The following is a 14,009-nucleotide window of genomic DNA, read 5'->3' on the forward strand; positions in this document are numbered from 1 at the left end:
CAGAATGGTAGGGGTTGGAAGGGACCTTTGTGGGTCATCTAGTCCAACCCTCCTGCCGAAGCAGGGTTACCCAGAGCAGGCCGCACAGGACCTTGTCCAGGCGGGTCTTGAATATCTTCCAAGTAGGATAAAGTACTGGAAATCCCAGTTTCCATTTAAGATCAGATTGATCACTAGCAATAAAAGCCATATTGAGATTGTGTAGATTGGTAAGAGAAGCAATGGCAGGAAAAAGTCATTTGTCATCCAGAGGAAGGCACTGTATAGTCTCTGTTTTGTGAAAAAAGAGTGAAAACAGACCAAAATATTCACCTAGAGGACGACTGGAAGTGAAAAACACTTTCTACACATATCTATGACAAGACAGTTCTTTTAAGGAGCAGAGATCAGGAAGCGGATTATTTTCAAAAAAATTATATAGCCACATGTTTAAGCATTTAAAATTAAGGTCTAGAGAAGAGGAAAGGGCTTATGATAGGAGTCACATGAAGACAAGTGTAGACAGCCAGTTAAAAAAAAATGGTTTGAAAGAGACCCTTTGGAAAGATTTTTTCAAAAAAGTGAGTATTTATTTATTATAATACCAGTACTTTCCATAATGCAGACCCAGACTGTGTGTCTACATCTGCTTTTTTAATTCTAATCAGAGTTGTGCTTCTAAAGTAAATCTTGTGATTGACTGTATAGTACGCTTAGGTTCACACAGACCTCATGACATGGACTCCATGGATTTTAGCTGAAACCTTAAGAAGCACTCCAAGAGCACACCTGATGCAACTGAAGCAGTAATGAACATCTGTGCCAGAGAACCAGACTACAGCAAAGAAAACCTTCACTAGACATTTCTACACATATTTTCATGTATGATCCCTTCAGATTTATCATTACTTCCATATTGTCATCTTTTCATTTAATGACCTTTATCTTATTTGACAGAATAAACTTTGTCAGCTTTCACTGAGTTCTTCGTCACGTTCTCCTGAACAAGTCATCAAATATGCGTACATATCCTGCAGTTCAGTCACTACTGCCAGATAACCTCATTTGGAAATCCAGACTGTGGAATATAAACCCAACATGTGAAACCTCTTACTTATGTGTTTAGAAAAGTGGACTGCTATCTGATGGTATAATTTTAACAGGCTCTTGTTAATGTTGCATTAGGCCACACACCATCTTGAATGCATGATTTTTATTTATTTAAATATAATAAAATACAAAGCATTTGTATTAAGCTAAGCTGTGTATTAACTAAGCTTTGATGCTTGCCATTATTTTGGCCAGAAATAAGGATTCCCTCATAGAAGACACACTTCAGTTAGATGTACCAATCCCTTCTTAGGAGTATCTGGGATCCATGTTGATTGTGTCAATGGATTCATACCCTCTGCTGCACAGAAGTCAGCAAGTGTTGCCCCATGAGCTACAGGGTTGAGTTTAACCATGCAACCAGTCTGAAAAATGTTCTCAAACATCAGAGTGATGCAAACAGCCCACTTTGGGAGGTATTTTATAATTTCAGGCATAAAAGGAGGTTAAGGTTCCAATTAAAATTTCCTAGTGACAGAGATTTGTTAATACTGGTGCTCTACCTTTAACAATCTAGTCTGCCAACTTTTTCTCATGCTCATAGTCTCAGTGAAGCAATATTATCAGGTCTCGTAAATCTCTGGAAATTTGATAGCTTTCCTAAAGCCTCAGATCCTAGTTAAATGACGGCAAGAATTTCAACTTTCAACTTAATTTGGATTCTCAAGATAGCCTGAAGCAACACTAAATGAATGATTTCAGAGACCAAACCAGCCAAACCAAAAATGAATCACAATTCATTTTATAATCACGATTCTAACCCAATTCAGAATTCATGACTTCTAGTGTTTTGAAATGGTCTGTTAAAGCTGATAGAATGGTTCATGGGAACAAGGAATGAATGGTTTGCTCTTATTCCTCTGTTTATCCGACTGCACAAAACTCTATAAAATTACTTGATCTGAAACTACTTGGCAAAACAAATGGAAACTTCAGTAACCTAAAATAATGAGACATAGTCATGATTGCTGTTATAGCAATGTTTCAATCCTCAATGCTGTACTGATCTATTTTTCACTCTGTCCAAATCCTAATCTAAATGTCTTAGCTGAAGTATTTGTATTTCAGCTTCATCGGTACTTCCTGACTCCTAATTAAAGATTAGGTCATTGATATTTCCTCCATGAGAAAAGTTAGAATCTTAAACCAACATCTACTTCCAATATTAAGACACAGAGAGAACTTGCAACTCACATGATAGCGAAAGTGTGGTCTTTGCAGTTAGCATTGTAACTACAGCAATCTGGCAGCTGAGAATACAGGACCAAACGCCTTTGTGATGTGAAATCACAGAATCACAGAATCACAGAATGGTAGGGGTTGGAAGGGACCTCTGTGGGTCATCTAGTCCAACCCCCCTGCCGAAGCAGGGTCACCTACAGCAGGCTGTAGAGGACCTTGTCCAGGCGGGTCTTGAATATCTCCAGAGAAGGAGACTCCACAACCTCCCTGGGCAGCCTGTTTCAGTGCTCCGTCACCCTCAGAGTGAAGAAGTTCTTCCTCATGTTCAGACAGAACTTCCTGTGCTTCAGTTTGTGCACATTGCCCCTTGTCCTGTCGCTGGGCACCAATGAAAAGAGTCTGGCCCCATCCTCCTGACATCCACCCTTAAGGTATTTGTAGGCATTTATAAGGTTCCCTCTCAGCCTTCGCTTTTTCAGGCTGAACAAGCCCACCTCCCTCAGCCTCTCCTCGTAGGAGAGATGCTCCAGTCCCCTCACCATCCTCGTAGCCCTCCGCTGGACTCTTCATCTTTCTTGAACTGGGGAGCCCAGAACTGGACAGAGTACTCCAGATGAGGCCTCACCAGGGCAGTGTAGAGGGGAAGGAGAAAATCATGAAGACCTTCAAAACACCAACACACCTCTGCATGGAGAAAATAGGCTCTGGTCTCTCTAAAACTGGACTTACCCTGCTAGAGAGAGACCTGTCAGTCCAAAACTGTTTAGACGGTTATACACACAGCAGCTGATCTTTATACAAAAGTATCTCAATGGACTAAAGAGATTTCACTGTTTTAACAGATATAAACCTTCGTTCATTCTACAGCTAACTTCAGCTGCAGCATGAGAAAACATCTGCTCTAGGAACTGAGTACTTTAACATGCAGAGGAGGCTTGGTGAGTTCTGCAAAGCTGCTCTGCATCCTGGCTCACAAAAATATAACTACTCTCAAGCTAGATACATTCATTTAGAAAAATACAGACAGACAGGTCTTTAGATCCTTGGCTTCCTCCTATAAATGCAGAGCCCAGCTGTGCTGTTCTTCCCACTCCTGTCATCCTGGGTGCCTCATGACCAATGACAGTTTCCCTAAAATATTGGGTGGTTATGAAAAGATGTAGCTGTAATTTTTAAAAGAATTTTCCATAACTCTCATCTGAAAAGAAACTTTCATTCTAAAACCCCTAGAAGCAAAAAAGTCCAATTTTAAGTCTGTCTTGTAATTTAAATTTTTAATTGGTACAATTAGGGTGAACACTACTTCCTATGACAGAGGTTGTAAAACACCTCATATATTGCTGTGTTTTTTAAGCAGAACTGCAACTGAGATGTTAAATGATAACCATTACAGTAAAAGTAACAATAATCCTAACAGGGTTGTATCACTACAGATTTTTAAAAAAAGTCCCTAGAATTGTTTAATATAATTAAAAGTGTTTGGAATTTTTAAAAATTCAATAAAATGTCAGACTTCTGAATTTCAGATTGCTGTGGTCTCCTTCCTCTATCAGTTCTATATAGTCACAGCTATTACGTGGAGCATGGTTTGTGCTTCCCCACTGAGCTAAGATTTTTGTGTTCTTACAGAGCACATCAGCACTGAGATACTCAAGGGGAACAAACAAGGATGCATCTTGAGGATCCAAGTTAGCAGAAATCCACTGCTGTTCCTCACACAATAATCTCAAAGGGCAGCAGCAAATTAGGAAAAGCTGAAAAGCAGTAGCTATGGACCCATGATAAGTTCAGTCCGGTCCTATCTGGCTTAATCCTGACTTTTCTTCATTCTTTTGCCACATGCTGAACTGTTCCATTTTGATGATTCAAATAAAAAGGACAAATTATTAAAATTTAAAGCTCCAAAACACAAAATTTCAGGACAGTCAATTAGCATTTAACACTTACTAATATGACAAAATAAAGGTACACATTACATGAGCTTTTCATTGTTTTAGATGTAGTATTACTGAAGAAACTTTAAAATCACTGTTTTTTTCTGTCAGGAAAAAAAACCCAAACTGCTAAGACAGAGGTAGCATCTTATTGGCTACCATATGGAAAGTGTTATATATAAGAGGATCAACAGTGATTGAATTATTTTTGTTACCGGCTAAAGCAGCAGTTAAAGAGCAGTGAAAGACTTGTGCTTTAGTATGTTGAGAAATAATATGCGAAAAAAATGTCTACATCTTTTTAGCAGGAGACCTGAAACTAAAGAAAATCACGTCAAAAGCCAGGAATTTATACTTTTAAAATTCCTCAGTAAAAACCACATAGTGATCTCTTATTACACTCATTCATAAAGCTGTTGGAAATGGCAACCCCTGGTACACACATGGATTGCGCAGTTATCAATTAAAATAGGCCAGGTGGGAAGCAAGGGCTTACATAGGGGGCATTACGTGTAGATATTGATATATCATTATGTGTGACACTTGGTGCTGGGTTCTTCACACTGGACTTGAAGCACTTTTCAGAGTTAAGGTTTAATTTGAAAATGTAAGCCCTTGATTTCTATTGGAAGGAATACTTGAAGCATGGGGAAGAAAGGGGCAAACCTAGCTCAGCTCTTCCATTGCCTCAGTGAGCCACCTTCCATCTCACCCTTCCGTCCCATTGAGTATGAGCACTAGTGCCTCGGAGGGTAAAGCACAGTAAAGCATGGTTCAGCCAGAGCCACGTCAATGCCTATATTTCATGTCCCTCAGCACACTCTGGAGGCTTAATCTCTTCCCCTGCATGGGATCATCAGGGTCCATGAGTCTACAGAGGAGTTCTGCAGTAACTTTCAGAGGGGAAGCAGCAAGTACGAAAAGTAGGAAAAACGTAAGCAAGTGGATTTCCCAGCACTTTGCAAAATACACCATGAGGAGACTAAAGTGCATGAGGAGACTCAAGGTCTTAAGTGCCTGGGTGTATCCTGCTGAATCTGGATTCAGAGATTATAGCGAAGGAAGCAGTCACATGAGACACAGGTCTTCTCATAATTACTGTAACTACCTTACAGCACAGCTAACATTTAAATCCTGGTGAAAAGACAGCAGCAATATTGACAGTCACAAAAGGCCCTCAAAAATAATTTCACTTGTTAAAAATGTTCAGCTTTGGTTTTCATTTTGTTTTCTCTTTTTGTCTTTTCTTTCTGTTTGCTGTCACTACCATTCACCTGGACCCATGAAACACGTTTAGTATGAAAGCCGAGAGGGCAACATCTGCAAAAAATTTGGTTCTTTGTCCACCAGGAACCCGACCAGTTTCTGGCCAAAGCAGTCAGCAAGCGCCTTTGCAAACCCCTGCCAAAGAAATGGAGTTGCCACTGTAAGCAGGAAACAGATACTAACTTCCCATTAGCTTTTTGTAAGAGGAAAGCGTGTGTGTTTCACTTGTGCCTTTAACCACCACTTAATGGGCATTTTCAAAAAACTACGGTTGAAATTTGAACCCCAGGAAATCTTAGGGTCTTGAAGGTCAGAGATACCTTTCCGCAGAGATTCTGAAAATGCTTCTCTGTTCCAGCTCAGTCCCAGCTTAGTGAGGCTTATCACTGATAATGGTGATGGTGACAGGTAATGGTGAGTTATAAAAGAACAGTGACTTTCTCTAGTTGCTAATCTGATCTATACATCAGGACTCAAACCTGCTTAACTTTACCTATAGGAACTGTGTGAATGACCTAAAATGGAACCTCTCCTGTGATTACTGAGAGCAACAGCTGAACCTTAAATTCATGACCATAAATGTTGTGACAATTTACTGTGAGATTATTTCTGATTAAGCTAAAATGGCATATCTGTATATGAAAATTGCCTTAAAACATCTTTTTAATTTTGAAGGCAAAATATATTATCATTTATTTTAGCATTTTTATTGTAAATAATAGCAAACTTTATGACCTGTACACCAAATGAAAGCAAGTTTTTCCATTATGTTGTTATTGACCAGGCAATTTTACTAGCAGTATTTTGTGCATGACTGAAAGATGCCTATTAAACACAGTGATAATAATCATGTCATGTGACTGACAAGGGAAACGTGGGTGGATTATTCTGTGTTAGTAAGAAACCTAGTTAAAGCCATATCGCCTTGTGGGTCAAGTCTGTTTTGCAGTATTTTTTGATTATGACTTTATACATGCAATGTTCACTTTAAACACAAAAGCATTTAATATCTGTGATGAAAACAGGACTGAATTTCATCAAGATAGAGGTCACTGAGTTGCAGGAGGTGCTGCTTAAAATTTTGTGTTTTCTTACCTCTTCTTGCAAAGCCCAAGCCTGTAAAGAAATCAAGTGCTGCAATAACGAAATCAGTGCTGCAATGTTGTAACAAGAGCAGAAATGGGCTTGCAGAATGTGTCACATTTTCAGGTTTTTCACTTCCTCGGCATAAGCTCACTTTCACACATATCTCAATGGAGGACGTGATCCAACAAACGTAGGGATACAATACTTAAGTCAAGCAGACCTAAACCTGATCAGAGGTTTTCATTTGAAATGTCAAGAGCTCCACTCCAGTAATCTGCTTACACACACACAGTTTAGCATAAATGCAGAACTGAGGGGCCCAGGATTTAGTCTGTTGTGCAAGCACAAGCATCAAGTCCTCCCCTGCCAGGAGAAAGACATCTTGGTCCCCTTCTCCTCCCTCCCACCTGCAGCATGGATGCTGGCCCTGGTGCTCACTGGAGCCCTTACTAAACCAATTTAACTCACCAAAAACTGCAGAAGATTACTTTTTTATTATTATTATTTTCATTTTCTGTATATGTTTTAGCGAGTTCCAGCATCATGTTAACTGTCCAACGTGCAGCAGTGATGGCCAGCGATGTCAATGCGTCGCTGGGAGTCAGGCAAAGGAGGAAATGAGGTGGGTGAGCAGGACCCTGCCCTCCCCCCAGATTCAGAGCTGTCATGTTCATTCACTTCATTTTGGGAAACCGCACCCTCAGTGGGCAAAGCAGCCCTGTCATGGGGTGTCAGCAAGGACAAACTGGAGTATAAAATGTAGCTAAGACCCAAAACTAGGGGCAGTGCTTCATGAAACAATAACATGAACAGTGCTCAGACTAGCGACAGGATTAATAATTGCTGTCATATTAATTTTCATTTTGCATTCTAGATCTCAAGAAAATACATGGCCAAGAGGAGCCAGGAGCTCTGCTTTGGGACCAGAATTACACTGAGTAAAAAAGGGCTTTGCTGTCTTGTTTTGTGTTGTTAAACAAGACACTGGAGGTCACGGGTCACTCTTATACCAGCCTAGCATGAAACAGCCCCTGTGAGAGCTCAGGGCCAGGTTGGGAGGATGATCCAAAAACCACCCATCAGCTTTCACCCAGGAGGCAGCCATGGCTACAGCCCCAGTAAATAGCTTCCTAATAGATCACAGGGAATAGGGGAGACCCAGGGCCGGTCCCATTCCAGCAGGCACTGCTGTGGAACACTGCTTATCAGGGACCACCAGGGCTGACAGGCAATGGAGTAGATCATGCTGACCTCTGGGAGCAACCCAGAAAGGCAGTGTATTCACCTGAGCCCTGCCGCAGTGTTTTTCCTCTCATCTGTACAGGTGTGAGTGAGGGGTTATTCCACCGAAATTCGCTGCTATAAAATAATTACAGATTCACTTGTACAAAATGGCAGCATAGACAAAAATAAAAACCTATTCTGCAGATGGCCAAGGAGCATACAGATGTGCTTTTGTACTAGGTAGACCATTTCCAGCCGCCTCTTCTGGTTGAAATGGTAAGAATGGCACCACTTATTTGTTACGTGTATGTATAGCTCACAGCATCCTATTTTTATTTTGGAATTGTTTTTTAAAGTAAAACAAAGACATTATGACAGAGTATTACTTGCGTCTATGACTTTACTGACATTCGTCAGTAGGCTGGGTCTCCTAAAGAGTGAAAAGAAGTAAAATCTTTGTCAGACGAGGAGTCCTCTAATAGAAAAAAAAAAATCTCAGAAACTTTCCTTTTCAGATACCTATCTTTTAAGTGATAAAGCTCTTTCATATCTTCCCTTTTCTTTTCAAAATTTTTTTCTAGTGTTTTTTTCTGCTACATTTTTTTGTGTTGCTGTTTCCTGGAAACAAGCTGTTGTGATATCAGGCCTCTGCAGCTGTGCTAGAGATTATATGATGCCATTTATACATCTATTGCAAAAAAACATTTCTTCATAACTGCCTTTTGGGAAAAATACATATGTATTCTCAAACTCATTTAGAAATATACAAGCTTAAATCATGCATTTTCCAAATGTCAAAATAACATGTGGCATCCCTCAGGGATCAGTTTTGGGACCAGCGCTGTATAGCATCTTTGTCAGCAACATGGACAATGGGACTGAATGTACCCTCAGCCAGTTTGCCAGTGACACCAAGCTGTGTGGTGAGGGAGGGACCTGGACAGGCGAACCTCATGAAGTTCAACAAGGCCAAGTGCAAGCTCCTTCATCTGGGTCAGGGCAATCCCAAACAGGAATACAGGCTGGGCGTATCTGTCAATGGATTGAGAGCAACCCTGAGAAGAAGGACCTGGGGGTGTTGGCTGACGAGAAGCTCAGCATGACCCAGCAATGTGTGCTTGCAGCCCAGAAGGTCAACTGTATCCTGGGATCCACAGATTTATTCTATAAATACAGAATATATATATTCCGTATATATATATGTATGTTCTGTATATAAATCTGTCACGTTAGGAAGTTACATTGAGTCTGTGTGTTTGTAACTGAAAAAAAATTTGAAAGTCCGAGTAGAGCGTTTTTATCAACTCACAACTTCTTTTCTCTATTTCTACACACCAGAGATTAAAAGCATGTAGAGATTAGCAGTGTGGCAAGTCAACAGTGGCAATAGTAGCTAGCGATCAGGTGGAATAAGAAATCATAAATGCATTAAAATATGCTCTGCCTTGGCAGTGCTCTGCTCTGTTAATGTTGCACCCCTGGGAAAAGTAGAATGTCCTGACATCCACAAGCACTGCTAAAAATGGCCTACAACACACATCATGTTCTCTTGGCTGTTTTCTTACTAAAAATGACACTTTTATCTAAAATTATCCCCAATAAGAAAGACTGAAGATTCTTCTCAACTCTTCTGTCTTGTACCACTATTGTCACCTTTTCCACCAGTACTAAAAAGCTTTGTAGAAGGCATTCCCAAATTCATATTCCTCTTACAAAATCATTGGCTACCCAGACTAAAAAAAAAAAAATCAACCAAGAAAAAAAACCCTACCATGCACTTAAGTCTGAACTTCAATATTAGCGCATTTAAATGGAAAAAAGAACAAAGAGAAGGCAGAAGTCATATTGAATGAAACTTTTGAATTTTTTCCCTTTGTCCTCTAATAAACTGTTCATGCTATGGACAAGCACAAGTGATCCTTTGACAGTTGAGTAAGCATTTGTGGTGGGCAAACACAAGTTTATCTTCCACTGCAAGGCAACGGGGAGGTGGCTTCTGCAGCCAGCAAGCGGACAACCTCCAGACCTCAAGCCAAGCAGAAGCTGTGCTGCTCCCGGTCCAGCTCCAGATGTGACCCTTCGCAGGCAGAAGGAAGCTGGGACACGGGGGCATGTGCCACGCTGGCCAGTGTGAAGGAAGAGGAGAGGATGGCAGGTGCAAGAACAAAATTTCTCTAGTGTTCCAGTAAATCTGCATTTGCTATGGCAAATCAGCATGCTTAAACTCTAACAGAAATCATGGTTTACACACTGTGGCTCAGGTTGATTATACCAGCTGATTTGCATTCCTATAATAACCAGGTAAGGCAAGTGTAATTTAAGAATTTTCCCAAAGTCATAGGTAGTAAAAGTGTAGCTGGAGCCTTGTCCTCTTCTGTGGTGAAGACGCATGTAACTTTTTGGATGGTTAAAGCAAAACCAAATTAAAATGGCAAGTGTGAATGTATCTATCTGTCTCCTGTTTCACTCTGTAGCGTCTTTTCAGGGGTGGATCATGACCTGAGGATACTTCAGAATTTCTCACCCTGGGAATCATACAGCAAAACGCTGTGTGACAGGCGATCTCGGGAAAGCTCAGTATCTTGTGGGCTAGAAGGGCTAAAGAATGCAAATATGAATATCCTAGCAAATATAATCACAGTATATGAAGTCCATTGTTCTTGTGTCTCTAATTATTGTTCTAAATCACAGAATCACAGAATCACAGAATCACAGAATCACAGAATGGCAGGGGTTGGAAGGGACCTCTGTGGGTCATCTAGTCCAACCCTCCTGCCAAAGCAGGGTCACCTACAGCAGGCTGCACAGGACCTTGCCCAGGCGGGCTTTCAATATCTCCAGAGAAGGAGACTCCACACCTCCCTGGGCAGCCTGTTCCAGTGCTCCGTCACCCTCAGAGTGAAGAAATTCTTTCTCATGTTCAGATGGAACTAGAGTTCCAGGTCATCATTTCAGGCTGACCTGAGTAGGCACTGCTGCTTCAGATACCTCTCCTGAGTGTAGGCATTGATATTGCCTTCAGAGGGTGAAGTTGAAGGGTCTGAAACAGTTGCCATCCCAGCTTCCCTAGACATCCCCTTTCCCATGGCACGGACGAGAGAAGACGAAGCTGGCCAAAGGCTTGTGCTTAAAAGGCTGAATTCAACATGCCGGTGTAGGAACGCTCTCCCGCAGCATCCCTGGCAACCCCTGGGGATGGCAGGCAGCTAGCCGCCCTGACTGCGCCAGCCGCCCCAGCCTCCTCTGCCGAGGCGTGCTCGCCGACACTCGCTGAACCGAGTGGGGTGACCCACCGCTGGTGACCTGGTCAGAAGATCTCTTTTCCCGCCTTTGCCACAGGCTTCCTGGGGAAACCTTACTCCTCGGCTTTCCCTTCTGTCAAACAAAAGGGAAAAGGAGTCCCTTCAAACTCCTAGCAGCGTTCCGGGAGCGACCTCAGGCTCACAGGGCTCTATGAGAGGACTGAGCTGGTGGTGTGAATCAAACACGGCCAGTCGGGAGTGATGAAAGCTTTCCCTATTTTGTTTTGTGTTGGACACCTTACAGCTGCAATCAGAGCTGCTGTAGGTATTTTGTAAGAAATTTACCTACCAAAAAAAATGTTGGTTGGTGGTAGCAGTGGGTATTTTTAGCCCAGAAATGTCATTGCAGGTCAGAATTCGCTTGACTTCAACCTTCAGATTTGTTTCAACACCGCTTTTATAACTATTTCTGCTTTCTGAATCAACTCCTTGATTGTGAACATTATGCTACATATGTACTGTCAGCATCTGGGATTTTAAAGTATGAATTACCACTTCCCTGTGATTACTCAGGTTGTGACCTTCCATCAAGCTGGCTTTTGTCACAGCTGCTCTTTACGCTCCCTGGTCTAATTCTGGATGTGTCCAGTTAAAGATGGGCTCGGGATCCAGAGAGTTTCAGTAGGACACTGAATCAGGGCCTAAGCGTCCCCTGCTTCACTCTGAGGAGCTACTGGAGAGAGTTCAGCAGAGGGCTACGAGGATGATGAGGGGACTGGAGCATCTCTGCTACAAGGACAGGCTGAGGGAGCTGGGCTTGTTTAGCCTGGAGAAGGCTGAGAGGGGACCTTATAAATGCCTATAAATATATTAAGGGTGGATGTCAGGAGGATGGGGCCAGACTCTTTTCAGTGGAGCCCAGCGACAGGACAAGGGGCAATGGGCACAGACTGAAGCATAGGAAGTTCCATCTGCACATGAGGAAGAACTTCTTCCCTCTGAGGGTGACAGAGCACTGAAACAGGCTTCCCAGAGATGTTGTGGATTCTCCTTCTCTGGAGATATTCAAGACCCGCCTGGACAAGATCCTGTGCAGCCTGCTGTAGGTGACCCTGCTTCGGCAGGGGGGTTGGACTAGATGACCCACAGAGGTCCCTTCCAACCCCTACCATTCTGTGATGCTGTGATTCGTGCGGGCGCTGCGCTCTCTCTGCTGGTCCCAGCTGCCCTCTCTCTCCCTGCGCTGGCTGCAGCCGAGCTGCTTTCAGCAGCAGCAGCCATCTGGAGCTCGGGATCAGGAAAATTGTTCACGGCAAGATCTGGAGACGGGGAACAGAGTCAGTGCTTTCTGACACCACGTTCTTTATTGCCAAAAGGTGTTTAGTGAGTAGGCTAGGGTGAACACCAGCACAAAAAAACCCAAAACAATAGACCTATCCTTCTCCTTGCTGGGTGCTGTTGTAATTGGGGGAGGCATCAAGGGCAGAACGCGGCTCACCGGCCTCGCACTGACGAATTTTAAATTTGCTGGCAAACCTCCGTCACGTCTCGGCCGAGTCTCTCCGCTCGCCGCAAGAAGACGGAGCTCTAGGTGAATCTCCGCCAAAACCAAAACCCGACACGGAGCCCAGCCCCCCGAGGCCGAAGCCCCGACTGCCCCGGGAGGAGACGGGACGGGGTGAGGCAGCTCACGCACCGGGCTGCCACGGCGTTCCCCGCGGGGACACCGGCCCCGTCCCGGCCCGCAGCCCGCCCTCCCGCTCCCGCCTCCCGCCTCCCGCCCCCGGAGCGCGGCCGCAGGCTCCGCCCCGCCCGGTTATAGAGCCCGGTCCCGCCGGTCCGCCCGCCCCGCCGCCGAGGGCCAGCCAGCCGCCGCGGACGGGCCATGGTGCCGGTGCCCGGGGCCGCCCTCCTCGCCGCCCTCCTCGCCGCCGGGCTGGCCGCCGCGGGCAGGTGAGCGGGGACGGCGGGGCGGGGCGGGGCGGGGCGGGGAGGTGGCGGGGAGGGCGCGCCCGGGCGCCGCCGCCCCGCTCCGCTGCGAGGGTCGGGGCGGGCCGGGGCCCGGTGTCGGGGCGCGGTCCCTGCCGTGCGGTGCTCGCCCCGGCGGCGGGTCCCCGGGCCGCGCTGCAGAGCCCGAGCGGGGGGGGATTGGGGGGGGGTTGCGGTCAGCAGGCGGCAGCGGGGTGTCCCGGCGCGCGGAGGGGGGGCTCCCCGCTGCGCTGCTCCCCCCGAGCTGGGGGTCTGCGGGCGCCGGGCCCGCTCCCACCGAAAACGCGTCTGCTCCTGGGCGGAGGTCTCTCCAGGCTTTCGTCTTGGTCGCTCCTTGGCGCCGTCTGCTTGCGTTCGGAACGCTTCGGAAGGTGCGAGGCTGCAGAATGAGGGGAGCATCTCCTCCCACCAAAAAAAAAGGTGCGGCCTGGGGCTAGCCGAAGCCGAGAGCAATCCGTTCAGTGAAAGCGATGTTATTTCACAGCAAGTCAGGAAACGTGCGGGAAACCTACAGCCTGCCGAAGACGGGTGGCTCTGAAGCCAGTCTTGTACACGTTGATGTTGGGTGACGGTGGTGGCATCTCTCTGTTCTACCAAGACTGTCACTCTGCCATTTCCACTGGGAGGAAGGAGAAAGAAGAGACATTCAAACACCTTGATGGAAATCTGGGATGGCAAGGGATTCTAACTTCAGGGGACGAAGAAATCCTGCCTGCTCTGAATAGCTAGGAAGAAGGAACGGGAAATGGTAAAAATTAGGATCAGTTTTGGAGGGCTGAATGAATCACGGTTATTTTTGTCTCTTAGAACTGTAGCTTTCATACCTGGGCTTTGAACTTCCCTGCTCTGAGCACTTCCTTTAAGGAGTTTGTTAGCCGCGTGAAGTCTTAAAGAAGTAGCTTCTGCAGGCCCAAGCTAAGCTTCACTCGGTGTTTTGGGAGGGACTCGCAGTGAAGCAAGACTGTTGTCAGGCTGAGTGCCTGAAGCTGGCTGAAAG

The 14,009-nt window shown here is 44.9% G+C and overlaps 1 protein-coding gene across 1 annotated transcript in view; it reads left to right on the forward strand.

The window, feature by feature from the left end:
- The first annotated feature begins 12,887 nt into the window (after positions 1-12,887).
- Positions 12,888-14,009, forward strand: part of EGFL6 (EGF like domain multiple 6) — a 48,881-nt gene continuing 47,759 nt past the window's right edge. The window contains exon 1 of the mRNA XM_075441466.1: positions 12,888-12,976. Within this exon, the coding sequence (XP_075297581.1) occupies positions 12,909-12,976 (68 nt within the window). The 5' untranslated portion in view covers positions 12,888-12,908. The remainder of the gene's footprint in view (positions 12,977-14,009) is intronic.

Source organism: Opisthocomus hoazin, chromosome 1 (genome assembly GCF_030867145.1).
Source record: "Opisthocomus hoazin isolate bOpiHoa1 chromosome 1, bOpiHoa1.hap1, whole genome shotgun sequence".
In the NCBI taxonomy this organism is placed as follows: domain Eukaryota; kingdom Metazoa; phylum Chordata; class Aves; order Opisthocomiformes; family Opisthocomidae; genus Opisthocomus; species Opisthocomus hoazin.